Source organism: Aspergillus costaricaensis, assembly GCF_003184835.1.
Source record: "Aspergillus costaricaensis CBS 115574 unplaced genomic scaffold BO79scaffold_38, whole genome shotgun sequence".
NCBI classification, from domain to species: Eukaryota; Fungi; Ascomycota; class Eurotiomycetes; order Eurotiales; family Aspergillaceae; genus Aspergillus; species Aspergillus costaricensis.
In genome coordinates, this window is record NW_020291838.1 from 75,258 (window position 1) to 92,484 (window position 17,227).

Sequence of the window (17,227 nt, forward strand, 5' to 3'; positions counted from 1 at the left end):
AAGGAATGATCGGGGATTGAGGGTCCATAATTAAAGATGGTGGCCTTGAATGAAAGCCCTCTTGCCTAGCTGTACATTGAATTGATCAATGGGATGCTGGAATAGCGTCTCTAGGTGTCGATTAACCACCATTGTAGTAACAGTAGTAGTAGGAGTGAATTAAAGTAATTCCATATCAGCGGAACATAGGCGGTCATTATAGTCATGCGATACAGATACCGTCATGCGAACAGGCTTCATAATTGACATTCTCCTTCACTACCAGCACCGCTCTTTCCTACCATTGAGTATGGAATAAGGACACTGTCGCCGTGCTTTGCTGCTTCCTCTTTTGGCTCTGTCATGACCCTTGACTTTCAAGAATGAGAAGAATAGCAAGCAAGTATCTGCCGCCCATCACTGCAATGGTTTGAAGCACAGGCCATGAACTCTGGCCTTACGGCTTTCGATAGTGCCGCAGAGGGAGAGTAGAAGGTCATCACAGCATCATGCTTCCGAGAGTTCTCTTCTATGTCCTAAAGGATAGTAGTAATCTGTCGTGCGATAGGCAGTGTTTTGGAGACTCGACGGAGTTAAGACTCACCGCCTTGGCCGTAAATCCGACGCAGAAGCTGCCAAATCCTCTCCGAATTCCATCTCCGCGTCGCCGAGCGCGCTTCCCCCAGCTTGAATAATTACTGAAAGCTTTCAAGTTATTGCACTAGCCAGCTACTGGGGGAAAGACCCATCATCCATTAGAATCCTTTTGATCCCAGATCTCGGATTCTGACGCAACATCGCTGCTTACAGAGACACTCACTTGGGATCGCATCCCACTCCGTTTCGCATCTTTCTCCGACCTCCGCCGCAATTGCGACTTCAACGACCGATCGATAATCAGCAACGAAGACTTCCCCGTCGGTCGCCTTTCCATTTTCTGCTTGTGGAAGCTACCGACTCACATTCCAAAACTAATACTATGAAATTGTATACGACCGGAACCATACGCTTCGTCTAGGTTGCCAGTCTGCAGAATCGCCAGTTTGCGGGATCTTGAAGGCCAACATATCCCTAGGATTTTGTGCCCGAGCACGCACACGCTGGCTACTCACAGAAGGGGTGCGCTTGGACCTTAGAAGGTCGCTGGAAGAGTTGGAGTGATGGCCGGAGCTACGCAAGCGCCTGGTGATCAAAATCAGGTGGATGGTCGCGTTACCAATCAAGGGTCGACAAACCCATACGAAACAAACCCCGAGCTCCTCCCCAACGACGACCTATTCCTCGCCCGGAGTGTGCATTATGGCCGCTACGCGCCTCGCGAATCTGACTTCAAACCTCGATACAACCAGTGGTGCGAACCGGATCCAGAGGCCACTTCATATTGGGAAGGCATTGTGAAAGAGCTCTGTACGGCAGAGAATTCTCTGAATGTCTCGGGGAACCGGGAGGTCTTCGCTGCTGGCAGCGTTGTCATTCGCGTTGATCGTGAACCTTCAACTGGCGCCGCGGCTGAAAAGTACTCGTGTGCCAACGCCAATGAACTGAGTGCCGCAAGGAAGGCTGAGGATACGCTCAAGGAGATGTCCATCGCTGTGCCGGTCATATACTTTTGCGGGACAATAGATGGGAAAAATGTCACTGTGGAATCTAGAATCCCTGGCGTTACTCTCGAGGTAGCCTGGAGATACCTCACAGCTGAGCAGATTGACATGTTCAAGCAGCAGTGCCGTCGTATATCGCAGCGCCTTGGCGGGATAGATGCACCCCCCGACCGCCCTTCGTACGTTTGCAGTGGACTCAACTCACAAGCGTCACCTGATGCCCTGGAACCAGAAAAGAATATACTCTTTCGTGAAAGGAAGGAGGACGAACATATCTGTTTGGTTCACAACAACTTGGTACCGTCGAACGTTGTTATCGGCGATGATAAGGTGATCGGGATAACTGGTTGGCGACAGAGCGGGTACTTTGGCTTTGAAAGGGCAGATGAGATACATCGACGCTTTAGGATACTGGTGGCATCTGCCATACATGGAGACAAATCTACTGATCTGCGAGCGTGGTCTGACCTCTATGAAGGACTTGATGCCGCAGGAGTAGTTAGATCCACGAGCAAGCAAGATACACCAATCCCTCTTGTCAAGACCGAACCCCTCAACACGAATTTGGATAAAGTCCCCCTTAACGAAGAGTCGGAATCCAAGCCACCGGTTTCTTCACTTGATGGCCTGCCTGCGGACCATCTCACTCCAAAGAACATCGCGTGTCTCAAGAATAGGGGATCCTCAAGAGCGTCGTCTTCTGACCGCTCCTCGCCAGCCACATCTACGAAACCTGGCCCGGCCCGGAAGTCTGCTACTGCTGCGACCAAGAAAGGGACTGGGCGAAAGTCAACGACCAAAAAGAGGAAAGCAAATGAATTGGACAGCGATATTGTTGATGGCGGTCGTTCCAACACTCCGTCTTCGACTCGTGCTGGCAAGCCCGCAACCAAAAAGCGGAATTCCACCTCGCACACCAACTCACCTGCCCCAGACAGTAAAAGGAAAGGCAGCAAGAATGTTGAGCATGATGATATAGAAGAAGAGGAAGAAGATGACTCTGATGATAACGATGAAATATTTTGCATCTGCCGCAAACCTGACAATCATACGTGGATGATTGGATGCGATGGTGGATGTGAGGATTGGTTTCACGGGAAATGCGTCAACATCGACCCGAGAGATGCAGACCTCATTGACAAGTACATCTGTAAGACATTCCTCCGGCATTACACACATAATGTATGCCCGTGCACTAACACTCCGCAGGCCCGAATTGCAAGGAACAAGGCAAAGGATGGACTACATGGAAACCTATGTGCCGGCTAAAGGAATGCCGCAAGCCCGCCCGAGTTAACCAGAAAATCCCCAGCAAATACTGTTCAGACGAACATGGCCGGGAGTTCATGCTTCAGCGAACTAAGCTTCTCCTGGGTACGGGACTGAAAGCAAAGACAAATGCAGTAGGCCGAGCAGCCACCAATGGCATTAATTCGAGCGGAAGCAATAGTCGTGATGGAACCGCTACGCCAGACAGACGAGATCCGGACGATCTTGGAAGCAGAGGTGGAGTCCTTACAACAGGCGATCTCAAAGCCGTCGTAATGGGCGTCAGCTCCGCCAAAGAATTCCGCAAACTAGGCGAAAGCATCATATCGCTCCCCGTCGAAGAGGAAAGCAAAAATGCCGCCACTACCACCACCGATCCCGAAGCCGAGACCAAGGAGGGAAAGAAGATCGGTCTGGACTTCGACGTAGACTGGCTCACATACAGTCCCGACGAAGCATCCAAACTACAAAAGATCCGCAAGCAACGGGACGACCTTCTCCATCGCAAGGAGATGCTCCGCGCACGAAACACATTCATGACACTGGTGCGACAGCGATCCAAGAGCATTCTGGAGCATCTAAAACAAACCGACCCAAAGGGTGGTTGGAAAGACATCTGCGGTTTCGACAGCAGACTCGCATGGTCGGACGAAGAATTCGACGAATGGCGGTTATCCGAAATTGGCGCGAAAGCACTCGAGGATGGCTCGCCCGAAGCCCTGGCATCAAGCTATCCCGAAGCTGCTACGGACGCCGATGGCGACACCGCCATGGATGACGACAACGAAGACGACTTCGAAAAGCTCTCACGTGGTGTCTGTACTAAGAAGCGTTGTGAGAGGCATAAACAATGGCTCAAAGTCCAACAGCAAGATGCTGTATTCGAGGAAAACACCCTCACTTTGGATCTTAGCAAATGCGAAAAGGAAGCGAAGAATGTCGTCGAGAGGGCCGTTCTTAGAATGTGGGCCGAATCAGACAATGCGCAAATTGGTGGCCAGTGATGTAATATTACTATAACAGGCATTAAACCAGTGTGGCTTGTCTTTCTTCCCAGCATTCCCCTCTCATACATTACATACAGACGCTTCCTATCTCTCATTATTTGTCGCATTTGACAATTGACTTGATTTGGTTGATACCCCCATTCATAATCATCATCATTATCATTTATTCATTCGAGAAAAAAGCATGATTCACAACTGGAGTTAGTCAGCGCGGAAAGGCAATTTTGGTCTGCTAAGGGGGAAAAGTTGGAACTGGTGCATAGTACTCGCATGATAGACGGGGTCAAGGGTTCATGTTTGTTTGAGATTTCAAGTGGAATGAAATATTCAAATGGAGTAAGCAGGAAATTCAACTATCTACATAGGTCGCAATATCATACATCAGGGCATGCACATCCTGCAGCCCACACTATCAGCTACCAAACCTCACACAACGAATTATATCCCCAGCCATTGGTGTTCAATCAAACCTCCCCCTCCCAAACACACCACCTCCCAACATTCCCACCCACCCTATCCTTAATAACCTCCACAACCGGAACCCTCCCAATACTCGACACCAACAGATGCGAATCAATCCCCTGATCCAGCGTCCTCATCAACAAACTCGGAAACATCTCCCCACTATGCGCACGGAACGCAGACTGAATCCCCTCCTCGCCATCATCTATTTCATACATTCCCCTTGTAGCGTTAGCATCTACCTCCTCCCCCACTCCCCCACTCTGAGACGACACCACCTTCCCCAATCCACTAGTATTCACCAACATCACCGAGACATTCGACCCATGCGTTCGAGTCAACTGCGTTAGTGTCCGTAATACAGACGTGAGCATAGCTGATCCGCGCAGGGGGTTCGAAGCTCGGATTACGCCCTCGGTTAGGGTGTCCAGGCCTGTGATTATTATGATATGTTGATGTGGTGTTGTTTCTCTTGATGCTGAAGATATGGTAGCTGCGATTTCGTGGATTGCTTGTGCGGCTGCGTTGAAGTCGTAGACGGGGAAGAGTTGGACGGAGTCCAGGAGGGTTATTGCTTGGGTTCGGGATAGAGGAGGTTGTTGTTGTTGATTTTTGTTGAGGAGGGAGGTGAGGAGGCGTTGGGGGGTGAAGGCGCTGAAGTTGGCCGGGTGGATTATGTAGGTTTTTGGTTGGTGGGTGTCGTGTTGGTGTTGGTGTAGTAGGTGGGTTGTGAGGAGGTGGCGTGGGAGCTGAGGGGTTGTTAGTTGTTCATGTATGTTCTTATATGGGGAGTTGGGGTTTGTGGTAAGGAGGTGTAGTAGTATAAATGATCATTGGGGGTGGTGGATATGGCTTAACAGATATATGCATGAGGGCATATAGCAGGTTGTCTATGGAGAAGGCAGACGTACTCTTCCGATGTACTCGTCCTCATCACTCGTCTCCTTGTGTGCGTCTCTGAGCCTGGAGAAGCCAATGACTATGCCACTTCTGAAAACGCTGTCAGGACTATTCTGAAGTCCCTTTTGCACGTCATGTGAAATGTTCCAGCTTTGTTCCGCGGAGTGTTGTTGATCTTGTTTGTGTTTGTTCTCTGCTGATGGACCAGACTGCAGCATAGTGTGAGCTAAAATTGGTGGCGCTGGCTCAGCATCGCCAATATAAGCGTTGATGGACATGATGTTCTTCACCGGACTGGACAGTGGGAAAAACGCGTAGCTCTGCAACGCGTCCGTTTATAGGGCTGCCTTCCGTCAGATTATGCTGAGGATATGTAGTAGATTAGAAGGGCGAGCTATATTTCACTCTATTTGTTGTTATTATCATAGATACGGACCCAGTATGTTAAGTGGTTTAACTGTAGTCGTAAGGTGAGATGTATACAAAGTGTGGAGTAGATCTGGGTTTCGCGAACGCATGTTGTGCCGGATATTGTAAAGCCCAGCTCGTCGCTCTTAAATAGAATGCACCATGTAAACCTCCCAAAACTCGTCTCATATCTGATAGGGGCTTGCACTATATTGGCTACTCAATTGAAAAAATTTATACCTAGTAATTGAAATATTCGAATAACCATCAAGTATGCCCGCATGCCCACTCAATCATTAGTAGTTGATGTATTATCACGTGACAATGACGTATATTATGTGTCTCAGTATGCACAATGAAATTGCAGTGTAAGTTACTACTCACTCTATATTGTTCTATATGCTAATATGCAAGCTATAAAGCGACTCAGACAAGTGGAAGTTATGAAAATAAGTATAGAATGTAATTATGTACAGGCGCATCACAAATGTACTTAACAATTTCTTAAAGCGCAATTCATCCAGAATATTTTCAAGTGTGCGCTCATTACTGTAGCATATCAGAGAGCGTTACCTACCGGCGTCGTAGGTGAACCCAACCGATCATCTTCGCCGTTCGAAGGTACTTTTGTCCAAGTTCCTCTTCCATCATGTACCCATCCGCTGCTGTCCAACACATCTCCTAGGATAGTAGATAGTTCTGAACGCAGAGCATCAAACTCGTAATCCGGCGTACGGAATTCCACAAGACTATCTAACGCCCCCATTTTCCTGACAGTGTGCGCAATAAGTGAATATCCGGTAGCAATCTCCATCCATGGGTCACTGGGGTCCATGGAGCCTCTCTGTTCCATCTCCGTAATCTTATCATTCGGAGACGGGGCAAGTTGGATGCTCAATGAACGCAGGTTGGTCATCAATTCAATGGCATCCAAGACTAATTTGACATGATTATAGAACGGAAACACTGCCGTATAGTTGAACGACGTGAAGGATTTCAATGAGCGGGAAAGGTCCAGCCTCTCAGAGAACAGTTGTGTGGATGCCACAGTTCCCCACTTATTGAATAGGGAAGGAACCTGGAACATGAAATACTCATAGTGATTGTACGCCCTGAGCGAGGACGACTCATTGAAGGCAAAGGAAGACCATACCCGAGTCTCAAGCAGACTGACTGATTGCTTTGTCTCTGATGGCAGAGGAGGCTTGCAGACCCGCGAGTTCTGTTCCAATTGTAGAACCTGGAAGGGAACCTCGAATGCCCAGCTATGTCCGTCCATGATCCGTGTGTCAAGCATGGCGGCCAGGAATGGAGGAGGTGCAATCACGGTGATCCGTAGCGGATCGAGACTATCGAGTACTGGACGCCACCAATAGGGATCCTCTCGATGATCGGGAGAGTCCATCCCCTTGGCCACAATCGATATTACATATCGATCAAGATCTAGGCTCGTTATAAAGGAGACAAAGTCCGCTACATCTTTGATATCGAAGCATGCGTGAGCGAAGAGGTGGGGGCGCACCAGCTCCCGGAGTCGGGAGGAGGTGCGTGCAAGATTCTTCAAATCCCTAGTTCTAGATGTAGTAATACGCATACAAGGAGGCTTGTGCACCCTGGACTGAGAAGGAGGGGAAGCCGAGAGTTCGGAGATGATCTGATCCAGCAGCTCATTCGGAAGGCTTTCCAAGGGCGATTGTGACAAAGACATTGTTTCAGTAATCTGAGATAAAGTTTTTGTCCGAATGCCTCACATTGCGGAGACTATGGGCTTCAAATCAAGTATAGAAAGCCAATGAATTGGACATAAATGCCAGCCCACAGCGATGTACTTTCTAGCAAGGAGTTATGGTGTGGTGAGTTTCGGGAAGAATGCTGGCTGTCAATTGCCGGGGGACCCCACATTCATTTCACGTGATAGTCAAATGGCGAAGATGGCTCCATAAGCAGGAAAATCGTGACAGAATGCTTTGACAGACTAAATTGGCGTTTGCACAGATAGCAAGACGACTGTGCTCTGTGGTCGCACTTTACACGCGCCGATTTTACATATATCACTGAATTCAAGCCAGACTCGACTCGACATACTCTGTATAGCTTTGGAAATCACGCCAACTTTATAGGAACGCCTTCGCTGTATGAATGTGGAGCTGCATTAGTCTCTCCCCGCAACTCCTGCACTGGCTTGTTCTGACACTCGACAATATCGCAGCCACCCGACAACAGTGTACTATTCCCAGTGCAATAATATAATAATAACGGGGAGATAGGAAATTGTCGCAGTAACTACTAGTAGAATTAATATACTTGCTTTAGGCATCTGCAGCCAGCCCAGAACAGAAAGAACCCCAGATGAAATAGATTGCTGAGTCAGTACTTATACATTGGCCCCACCGGAGGCTTCCTTGCCGATCTTCTTTCCGCCTTTCTGGATTTACTGTAGTAGTTCTGGCTCAATCCTTCGTCGCAAGCTGTCCCAGATGCCAGAAGGCATTGAACTTTATGAAACTACTTGGCATGTTTTGTTTTCGAGTGGAAGTAATCGTATCAAGTAGTATAGTACTCAAAGGGCGCGCAAGATCGCAAGAATTTGCTTGATTTATCTTTCTGTCTGTCGTCTGGGCCTGCGAAATCGGTCCCAGAATTTGGGGTCACTTTCCAGAGCGGTGGGGCAAGGACAGACCGGAGAAGAACATGGACAAGACTCGGAGAACTCGCTTGCTGAGAAATGAGGGGGTCTCTTGCCCCCCATTTCTTCCTTCTTCTTGACTCGGGTCGGCTGTTGTCTTCTTTCTTCCATTCTGTCACCAGACCAGGTATGTTTCTTCCGTGAACCCATGATAAGTTGGTTGCCACTGGATTCTCTAACTGATTTCTGGACAGAACACTCAAGCCCTTTCAATCATCATGGCCCCTCAACTCCACCGTAACCCTCCTTTCCGTGCTGAGCACCTCGGCTCTCTCCTCCGGACGGAGGAGCTCCTCAAGACCAAGACCGCTTTCGAGAATGGCGAGGTTTCTGAGGCTCAGCTCGATGCTATCGAGAACAAGGATGTGAAGGAGGTCGCGGAGACCCAGAAGAAGTTGGGTTATGCCGCCATCTCCGACGGAGAGTACCGCCGTCACAGTAAGCTAGGCCCTCATACATCGCGCATAATCAGAGGGACTCATTGCTGACATGTTGACCGCGACAGTGTTCTGGGGTTCCTTCTTCCCTGGACTTGAGGGATTCGAGGAGGTTAGTGATGTCGATGCTGATGTCTTCCGCCCCTACGCCCCCGATGTTGCCGCGTTCCTCGAGGCTGGTCACAAGCCTGGTGAGACCGTTATCTGCACCGGCAAGATCAAGCACGTCGGCAGCACTTACACCAAGGAGTTCAAGTACCTGGCCAGCGTTGTTCCTCCCGAGGAGGTCAAGAACCTCAAGATCACCCTTGCTGCTCCTAACTGGTACCACTTGCGGTACAAGGAGGGCAAGGCTTACCCCAAGGACGTGTACAGCTCCGACGAGGAGTACTTCGGTGACATCGCCAAGGCGGTTCAGGCTGAGCTGCAGGAGCTGTATGATGTTGGCTGCAGGAACGTCCAGTTCGACGACCCCAACCTTGCTTGTGAGTTTATCCTGTCTGTATATCTATCCATGTGGATAACATGCTGACTCAAACTGCAGACTTCTGTTCCGAGAAGATGCTTGCTGGCTGGAAGGAGGACCCTCTGAACGTTCGCTCCGCCGATGAGACCTTCGAGCAGTACATCAAGCTGTACAACGACAGCATCTCTAAGCGCCCTGCCGATATGCACATCGGTGTGCACCTTTGCCGTGGTAACTTCGTTGGCAGCCGTCACTTCTCCGAGGGTGGCTACGACCGCATTGCCACCAAGCTCTTCAAGGAGCTCAACGTTGACACCTACTACCTCGAGTATGACACCCCTCGTGCTGGTGGCTTCGAGCCCCTGAAGGAGCTCCCTACCCACAAGAACGTCATCCTGGGTGTTGTGACCAGCAAATTCGCTGCCCTCGAGGACAAGGAGGAGATGAAGAAGCGTGTCTATGACGCTGCTAAGTTCATCGCTGAGGGCAACAACATCTCTCTCGAGGAAGCCCTCAACCAGGTCGGTGTCAGCCCCCAGTGTGGCTTTGCCAGTCACCGTGAGGGTAACGCCATTGACCGCGATGGCATGATCGCCAAGCTGAAGCTTGTGCGCGAGATCGCCAACGATATCTGGCCCGGCCAGCTGTAAATATACCCGTCGTGAATGGCCGCGACATAACACTCCTGTCGATTCAACAACGAAAGGGAGTATGAATGAATGTGACGACTTTAGCGTTTAGGATACCAGTTATTTAACATATGGATCGGATGTATAGTTTTAGAAAAAATCACGATTGTTTCTTTCACTTTCTCAAATACCATACACCTGGACACATGTGCCATTATGTATTTCGACGAGATGAGTACCTTGGAGTCACTGCAAGCACAACGTCCCACCCAAGAAGCTAATGAAGGCAGATCACTTTGTTGTCAACCATTAACTATCTCTCATCTTGCCGTTTACCTTAAAACATTATTCAATACAGATTACCACCCCTAACCAAGGACTGCCCCCGCGCATCAATAGATAACATCATGGTGCCTTTCACTCCGCCGGTCCAAGAATACTACTCTCCTTGATCGCCGCCCGTTTATGTGTATGAGCATTCTCGATCTAATACCATCCCAGACCCATAATCAGCATTACTGCTTACCCTACCACATCCATCCGTATCAATATACACGCACCTCATACCGCGGCATCTCGTCCGACGCTTCGATCTTCCGCCCCGTCATGGTACCAGAGTGCGTGCGGACGTCCCGGATGATGCCGATTGCTTCGGCGGTTTTGGAATCAGGTCCTGCGTATTGGAAACACCCTCGTCAGTTCCTTTTCTTTCTCTCAAATCTACCCAAATGAGCGGACAGGGATGAGTGTGTGTAGTAGTAACTCACCGCCAATAGGCTTATAGCGAACCGTATCACCTGTTGCGTAGTCGGGCATGTTCAGGTAAGTATTCTTAATCAAGAAAGTTCTGTGGTAGTCTTGTAGTGTGTGTATGTGTGTTTGGTGCAAAAAACATATAAGTAACCATCTATCCAGCAAAACAACTACGTGGTGTTGTGTCGTATATTTAACTAACAACCCATCAAGTTAACTTTTCCTTCCCAGAGCCACTGGTGTCAGATTGATGCTATCTGACAAACTTGGGAGCCAGCCACATTTATTACCCATGGATGGGGCGGGTAGTCGAGAGTTGTGCATGTGCTCGGAGCTTATTTATCAATACATCAACATCCCTACTTCTATCTAATTGATTTATGCAAGATTGGGTTTTGCTTATATATAATATATCCGATGGCCGGGAGGAGTGTGACTGGTGGGACGAGCTTTCCGTTCCATGTGTCTGGAGGAGGATTTTCCGAGGCCTCACTTAGGAGTTATGGTTACGGGGTGGGCTGGGCTGGGAGGGAGGTCATGAGTCAATGACGTTGGTGGAACATATGATCTTTGTTTGTTTGTTTGCTTTAGTTTGGGTTCATGTTTTTTGTTTTATCGTTTATTCATCAAGTGTGGATTTTTTGGGGTTTGGTAGTATCTAAAGAATATTATCAACAACCGAGCCGGGGAAAATACAACTGGGATATAAATAAGTAGATAAATGCGAGGAGAGAAAAAAAGAAAGGAAACATTAAAGGGAGTATATGTATGCAGGTATGTGCTGGTCCAAGTTCCTTCTATTTTGAATGTTTCTACACACGAGAAGGGGGGCGGCGAAGAAAAGCAGACAACAGAGAAAGGAAAATAGGAAAATAGTATTAAGAGACGGTATTCGAAATGACCCGCATCGAAACAGTGGGGATATCATGAAAATAAAGGAGAAAGGAAAAGCGGAACGGCGTGCGCGTGAAAGGAAAATATTGCAAACACAGGATCCAAATGCTGCGTCTTCTGTCATCAAATCGAACGTGAAACGAGAGGTGTTCTGATGGTTCAGTTGGTACAAAGGAAACTGTTGTACACGAGAGGCCGTGCAGATGGCCTCCAAATTTTGCGACTCAGGTGTTGGCCGGCGGCTGTTTTATTTCTGAGGTTGCGTCTTGACGTTGTTGGAGAGCCATGCCTACGAAAGTTGAGCGTTAGATGGCTGAGCATTGCCGATGAGGGGGCGTGTAACTTACCAGGCCCTCAAAGATACCAGTTCCCTCCGTTGCGACACTTGGAGCAACGTACCACAGCTTATCCTTCAACTTGGTGAGCTGTAGCGCTTGAGTAACTTCCTCGGGGCTCATGTCTGCAAGAAGAATTCTGGTCAGTCGCGACGTCGTTTCCCACCATAACAATGCGGAAACTTACGGCCTTGAACATCCTGCTTGTTGGCAAAGACCAGCAGAAGAGCATCCTTCATTTCGCGATCGTTGATAATCTTGTGAAGTTCGGAGCGAGCTTCTTCCAAACGAGCAGTGTCGCTGGAGTCCACGACGAAAATCAATCCTTGTGTACCTGGAGAGTTCACCCAATGTCAGCCAAGTGCCCCACGATCCGCTGAAAACACGCGACAAGTGAAAACCTACCAGAGTAGTAGTGTCTCCAGAGGGGTCTGATCTTGTCCTGTCCACCAACATCCCAAACATTGAACTTGACATTCTTGTAGGTGACGCTTTCAACGTTAAAACCGACGGTAGGGATAGTGGTGACGTCCTGATTGGTGAGCTTCAATTTGTAGAGGATTGCTAACGCACTGTGTTAGTTTCCACATAGCCATGGTCAATGAGTCGACGCAGAGTCGAGGAGCAAACTTACTGGTCTTTCCAGCAGCATCCAAACCCAGCATCAAAATTCGCATCTCCTTCGTACCGAAAATCTTCCCCATAATCTTGGACACTTGACCACCCATTGTGACTAAAGGAGGCGTCTCCTGAAGACCGCCGACTGTTGATAGGATAAAGGAGCGACTGAGCCTGCGGAGATTCAACGAGCGCCAGAGAGCGTCTCCGATGCAATGCAATTGCAGTGAGGAATCGGGATTCTAGATGGTGGACCGATTGGTCGAGTAGGGGGCCGTGGGAGAAAGAGGACAACGAAAACTAAACGTAAGGTCAACTACCCCGTGCTAGCGGTCCGCGTCAACAGGGCGACGTCTCCATAATGGACCATGCGTTCGCAGACGCAAGGTAAACAAGACATATGGAACTTACCTTATGTAAAGAAGGGGCAATAACGACGCACGTTGAAGCAGAGAGAAGAGAGTGTCGGTCCAACAGGGTCGAAAGTCAAATTGCACAACGATTGATCGAACAGCAGCAATAAGAATTTCAGGGTTCACGATCCACACGAGGAGCGCCTCTCTCTCTCTCTCTCTCGCTCTCTCGCTCGTCTGCTCGAGCGCTCCGTAAAAGGGGCTGCCCATGACTAAGCGCCCCGCGCCAAGCAATCGGTGGTTTCAGTATTTGCAGCGTATCCTCAGGCACACACAAGCACCTGCCTGTAGCAGACTAACTATTACAGTACTCCACTCGGACCCAGTTATTCCCGATCAAGAGGACCTTTGCGATGTATTGTACATGCGCCTAACAATCAAATTATCAATTGTCAATAGAAGCAAGTAGACCGACTCCTTGGCGACGGACTTTTTTTTTTTATTCTTAGCGTGGCCTGTGCCATGAACCTAGCCTTGATCTCACAAGTCACTACCAAGCATAAGTGTACGTTCTGCAGACTTAGCGCGCTCGCTATCTTGTGTAGTACCTATCGGAAGTCCCCGCTCCCGACGATCAACACCATCCATATCGAGTGATGATGGTTATGCCTCGTGGTACCTTGATATGATTTGGGAGAAAGGAACCTACAAGCTACCAAACATCTCCTGATCCACCTGCAGTTCTTCATGGCCAATTATTCTTCAATGATCCTGGTCAAAAAGGCGGATTCTCACTGCCGCCGGAGTAAATCGTATGCTGTTTGCAATACGTCATGGCGAAGTGGTAGCACACGCCATGGACTGGTGAAGTCATCCCACCACCACCCATGGTCTTACAAACCCCGGACCGGCGACCGAACCTGAAGTCCCTTCGTTGAGATTTATAGGAAACAGTTCCTTTTTTCAAATCCTGAGTAGCAGTCTAATTACCTTATTGAATCCCCTAGACACTGTACTCTATCTATAGTTCTCAATCATCATTGCCAACATGACCACTGACGGTATCCAGCCGTTCCAGCGCCGTTCATCCTTTCATCAGCTGCAGCTCTCGCATCAGTTTGACAGGAACTCCTGGGAAGCCCCTCCGTCAAAGGTAAAGTTCTCTTTTGCCTGAATACCCCATGACATCTCTAACCGATGGCATTCCATTAGACTATCTATGCTGGTCTCTCAGTACTGTTTGATGACGATGGAGTCACTGTAGCCCTTGCGATTCGCGATACTACCTATCTGCTCGATTTCCATCAGAAGGACATTGTTCCACAGGGTGGCCGGACCGTCTGTGCTGAAATCACCGACTATGTGCTGAACCAGTTGCGGGAGTATAGTGACGAACGCCTGGAGAAGTTCATCGGGTTGGCAATGCCAACGTCAGTGGCTCGGAAATGCTCCACTCTATGCTCACGTCTTTGGTCGGAGCTGGATGTGATTCCCTTGGTCTTGCCCGAGGAGAGTAATATCGGAGTTGATCACTACGTTGATCATCCTGTCCGGAAGTCTACTGGCTGGGAGCTTAAGAGCATCGATGAACAGGCCGAGTCCATGGGACGCAAGTGTGTCAGGTATGTCTTGCCCAGCTTAAAGCGGTGTGCATGTGCTTACAGCACTCAAGGTTGTTTGGCCCTGAAAACATTCCGTTGTTGCAAGTCGGTTTCTTGGGATTAGTTGAAGTTGACACTGCCTTCCATGTGCGCCTTACAAACCTGGAGGACTTCCAGAAGACAGTCACACAGAGGACCTGGGATGCAGTTAATTACTATGCCGACGATCTCAAGAACAGAGGCACAAAGATTGCCTTCTTTAGTGCCACTCCTCAGGGCGGAGGAGTAGCCCTCATGAGACACGCCCTTGCAAGATTCTCCTACTCGTTGGGAACTGACATCAAGTGGTAAGTCTTTCATCCATATAGCGTTTGATATCGAGTATCTAATAGATCCTCAAATTAGGTATGTCCCCAAACCGCGGCCTGGAGTTTTTCGCATAACCAAGAACAACCATAATATTCTGCAAGGCGTTGCTGCTCCAGATGAGCGCCTGAGCAATGAGGACTGGGAAAAGGTTATTGATTGGATCAACGAGAACGCGAAACGATACTGGCTCTCACCCGGCGGTCCTCTGCGGCCTCCTGAGGAGGGAGGAGCCGACGTTATCATTATCGACGATCCGCAAATGCCCGCATTGATCCCCATTGCGAAGAAGCTAGCACCTAACCGACCGGTCATTTTCCGAAGCCATATCCAAATCCGCAGTGATCTGATCGATCAACCTGGCTCCCCACAAGCAGACACCTGGTCGTGGATCTGGAAACAGGTGCAGCAGGCAGATCTGTTTATCAGTCACCCAGTGAGCATCTTCGTGCCGAAAGATGTTCCAGACGAGATGGTGGGCTATATGCCTGCTTCAACTGATTGGTCAGTCTCAAAAGATACCTGCATGATATATCTAGCTGACATTCCGAGTTAGGTTGGATGGTCTGAATAAGAACATGCGTGAAGAGGATGTCGCCTATTACGGCCGTGTCTTCAACTCTGTTTGCAGGAACTCAGGGATGATGACTTTAAATTATCCACATGGTGAGGACGATTCTAAAGCCACACATGCGTAGGCTTTGCGATCACGGTGGCGCTAACCACTTAGCAGATGAGTACATTGTTCAAATTGCCCGGTTCGACCCTTCCAAGGGTATCTTCGACGTTGTAGATTCATATGCGAAGTTCCATAGACGATTCACCTCATCCCTACCCGACAGAACGCCGCCCAAACTGCTTATTTGTGGGCACGGCTCCGTTGACGACCCCGATGGCACTGTTATCTACGATTCCGTGCTAGCTCACATTGAGAAAGACCTTCCAGACCTATCTGACAAGATCTGCGTTGTCCGACTTGGACCCTCGGATCAGGTGCTTAACGCACTCCTTTCAAAGGCCAAGGTCGCTCTGCAGCTGTCCACACGTGAAGGGTTCGAAGTCAAGGTATCCGAGGCAATCCACAAGGGTACCCCAGTGATCGCAACCAAGGCTGGCGGAATCCCATTACAAGTAGCAGATAAGAAGAACGGTTTCCTAGTAGAAGTCGGCGATACAGATGCAGTTGCACAACACCTATTCGAATTGTGCACTGACGACGATCTATACGAGCGGACCAAGAAATTTGCGCTTGAGAACGTCTGCGACGAGGTCAGCACAGTCGGAAACGCCCTAAACTGGCTGTACCTGTCATCCAAGCTCTCCAAGAAAGAAGAAGTCAAACCGCACAAGCAGTGGATCAACGACATGGCGCGCACCGAAGCAGGCGTAGAATACACCAGCAAAGAGAGTCGGCTTAGACGGATCTCACTGTAAGTCTGGCCAACGACCAACGAGCCAGACAATATGAACTATGTACCTAGATTGTTGTTTTTTGATATATATCGCGCGCACAGAGTTCATAAAGTAAAATAAACTAGACCAAGGGGGTATAGTACTAAACATCCACACACACATAAACAGAAAACACGAATACAAACCAATCATAACCATCATCATCAACAATAAGTATTTAATAATCCATCACCTCCCAACCAACCTATACCTCTCCCTCGCCAACCCCCCCTCAGCCCCCTCAACCCCATACCCCTCCCCAACCTCACCCACAATCCTGGCCGGCGCACCCCCAACAACACACCAACTCGGCACCACCATTCCCCCCGGCACCACCGCCCCATCCAACACATACACGAAATCCTTCAAGATAGCCATACTCCCCACCACCGCATCCTTCCCAATATGCACATGATTCCCCACCGTCGCCGCCTCCACTACCGCCCGCTCGCCCACAAACACATGATCCCCGATCTTGAGCGGGTAGAACGAATACACACCCCGGTGTAGTCGCGACGGCGGTCGCAGGATCGCTTGTCGCGAGATATAGCTGTATCGGCCGATTGTAATGGCCACGGAGGGGCTGTTTGGTGCACTGCCGCCGCCGCCGGGGTCGGAGGATGTGGATGTGGATGTGGATGAGGATGAGGAGCGGTAGAGGTCCCCCCGGATGACGGCGTCCGCTTGGATTACTGTCTTGCCGCCGAGGATGATGTGTTGGGTTCCGTGGATTAAGGACCGGCGGGAGATTTTGTTGCCTGTGTCCTGTGGTGGTGGGAGGGTGGGTTAGTATTGGGGGTTTGTTTGTTTGTTTGTTGTTGTTTGGGGAAGGGGGATGGGGAGCGGAGGGGACGTACTGTTTCGATGTATTCGCCCTTGGGCGCTTTGGGGGGCATGTTTTGGTATGAGATTCTTTTTTAGGGTGGTAGATTGAGAGGAATTAAGTTGATGGTGGAGGGAGTTGATGCTGTTATCGCATTGCTTGGGAGGTGATCTTGGATGCGGTGAGTG

General features: G+C 49.4%; 7 protein-coding genes across 7 annotated transcripts; 3 read left to right on the top strand and 4 right to left on the bottom strand.

Moving 5' to 3' along the window:
• Positions 1–1,139: 1,139 nt before the first annotated feature.
• Positions 1,140–3,889, top strand: BO79DRAFT_247989 (putative PHD transcription factor; the record flags this gene model as incomplete). The annotated part of the gene is made up of 2 exons (XM_025685683.1): positions 1,140–2,730; positions 2,790–3,889. The coding sequence occupies 2 exons, from the start codon at positions 1,140–1,142 to the stop codon at positions 3,851–3,853; spliced, it is 2,655 nt and encodes an 884-aa protein (XP_025535467.1). The 3' UTR covers positions 3,854–3,889.
• A 431-nt stretch (positions 3,890–4,320) lies between these two features.
• On the bottom strand, positions 4,321–7,406 carry BO79DRAFT_240315 (F-box domain protein; the record flags this gene model as incomplete). The annotated part of the gene is made up of 4 exons (XM_025685014.1): positions 6,204–7,406; positions 5,655–5,771; positions 5,230–5,538; positions 4,321–5,067 (listed from the first exon to the last, which is right to left on the bottom strand). Exons 1-4 carry the CDS (start codon positions 7,332–7,334, stop codon positions 4,321–4,323), a joined length of 2,304 nt encoding a protein of 767 aa, XP_025535468.1. The 5' UTR covers positions 7,335–7,406.
• A 736-nt stretch (positions 7,407–8,142) lies between these two features.
• Positions 8,143–9,978, top strand: BO79DRAFT_202284 (cobalamin-independent methionine synthase II family protein). The gene is made up of 4 exons (XM_025681645.1): positions 8,143–8,439; positions 8,507–8,750; positions 8,818–9,234; positions 9,294–9,978. The coding sequence occupies exons 2-4, from the start codon at positions 8,531–8,533 to the stop codon at positions 9,863–9,865; spliced, it is 1,209 nt and encodes a 402-aa protein (XP_025535469.1). The 5' UTR covers positions 8,143–8,439; positions 8,507–8,530; the 3' UTR covers positions 9,866–9,978.
• A 283-nt stretch (positions 9,979–10,261) lies between these two features.
• On the bottom strand, positions 10,262–10,660 carry BO79DRAFT_157759 (DUF2945 domain-containing protein; the record flags this gene model as incomplete). Its single annotated transcript, XM_025678880.1, has 3 exons — positions 10,262–10,330; positions 10,405–10,517; positions 10,612–10,660. The coding sequence occupies 3 exons, from the start codon at positions 10,658–10,660 to the stop codon at positions 10,262–10,264; spliced, it is 231 nt and encodes a 76-aa protein (XP_025535470.1).
• A 1,078-nt stretch (positions 10,661–11,738) lies between these two features.
• On the bottom strand, positions 11,739–12,554 carry BO79DRAFT_232159 (ADP-ribosylation factor family protein; the record flags this gene model as incomplete). The annotated part of the gene is made up of 5 exons (XM_025684212.1): positions 11,739–11,780; positions 11,839–11,951; positions 12,014–12,160; positions 12,232–12,390; positions 12,461–12,554. 5 exons carry the CDS (start codon positions 12,552–12,554, stop codon positions 11,739–11,741), a joined length of 555 nt encoding a protein of 184 aa, XP_025535471.1.
• A 1,025-nt stretch (positions 12,555–13,579) lies between these two features.
• On the top strand, positions 13,580–16,343 carry ccg9 (putative trehalose synthase (Ccg-9)). Its single transcript, XM_025682977.1, has 6 exons — positions 13,580–13,950; positions 14,010–14,419; positions 14,470–14,745; positions 14,804–15,268; positions 15,321–15,430; positions 15,498–16,343. The coding sequence occupies exons 1-6, from the start codon at positions 13,846–13,848 to the stop codon at positions 16,196–16,198; spliced, it is 2,067 nt and encodes a 688-aa protein (XP_025535472.1). The 5' UTR covers positions 13,580–13,845; the 3' UTR covers positions 16,199–16,343.
• A 62-nt stretch (positions 16,344–16,405) lies between these two features.
• On the bottom strand, positions 16,406–17,173 carry BO79DRAFT_180562 (dynactin subunit 5; the record flags this gene model as incomplete). The annotated part of the gene is made up of 2 exons (XM_025680090.1): positions 17,074–17,173; positions 16,406–16,981 (listed from the first exon to the last, which is right to left on the bottom strand). The coding sequence occupies exons 1-2, from the start codon at positions 17,110–17,112 to the stop codon at positions 16,406–16,408; spliced, it is 615 nt and encodes a 204-aa protein (XP_025535473.1). The 5' UTR covers positions 17,113–17,173.
• Between the last annotated feature and the right edge of the window lie 54 nt (positions 17,174–17,227).

Coding starts and splice junctions, on each gene's coding strand:
- BO79DRAFT_202284 (XM_025681645.1), top strand. CDS start 8,531: ATGGCCCCTCAACTCCACCGTAACCCTCCTTTCCGTGCTGAGCACCTC. Junction 8,751..8,817: donor CGGAGAGTACCGCCGTCACA/GTAAGCTAGGCC, acceptor TGACCGCGACAG/TGTTCTGGGGTTCCTTCTTC. Junction 9,235..9,293: donor CGACGACCCCAACCTTGCTT/GTGAGTTTATCC, acceptor CTCAAACTGCAG/ACTTCTGTTCCGAGAAGATG.
- ccg9 (XM_025682977.1), top strand. CDS start 13,846: ATGACCACTGACGGTATCCAGCCGTTCCAGCGCCGTTCATCCTTTCAT. Junction 15,269..15,320: donor ATGCCTGCTTCAACTGATTG/GTCAGTCTCAAA, acceptor ATTCCGAGTTAG/GTTGGATGGTCTGAATAAGA. Junction 15,431..15,497: donor GACTTTAAATTATCCACATG/GTGAGGACGATT, acceptor ACCACTTAGCAG/ATGAGTACATTGTTCAAATT.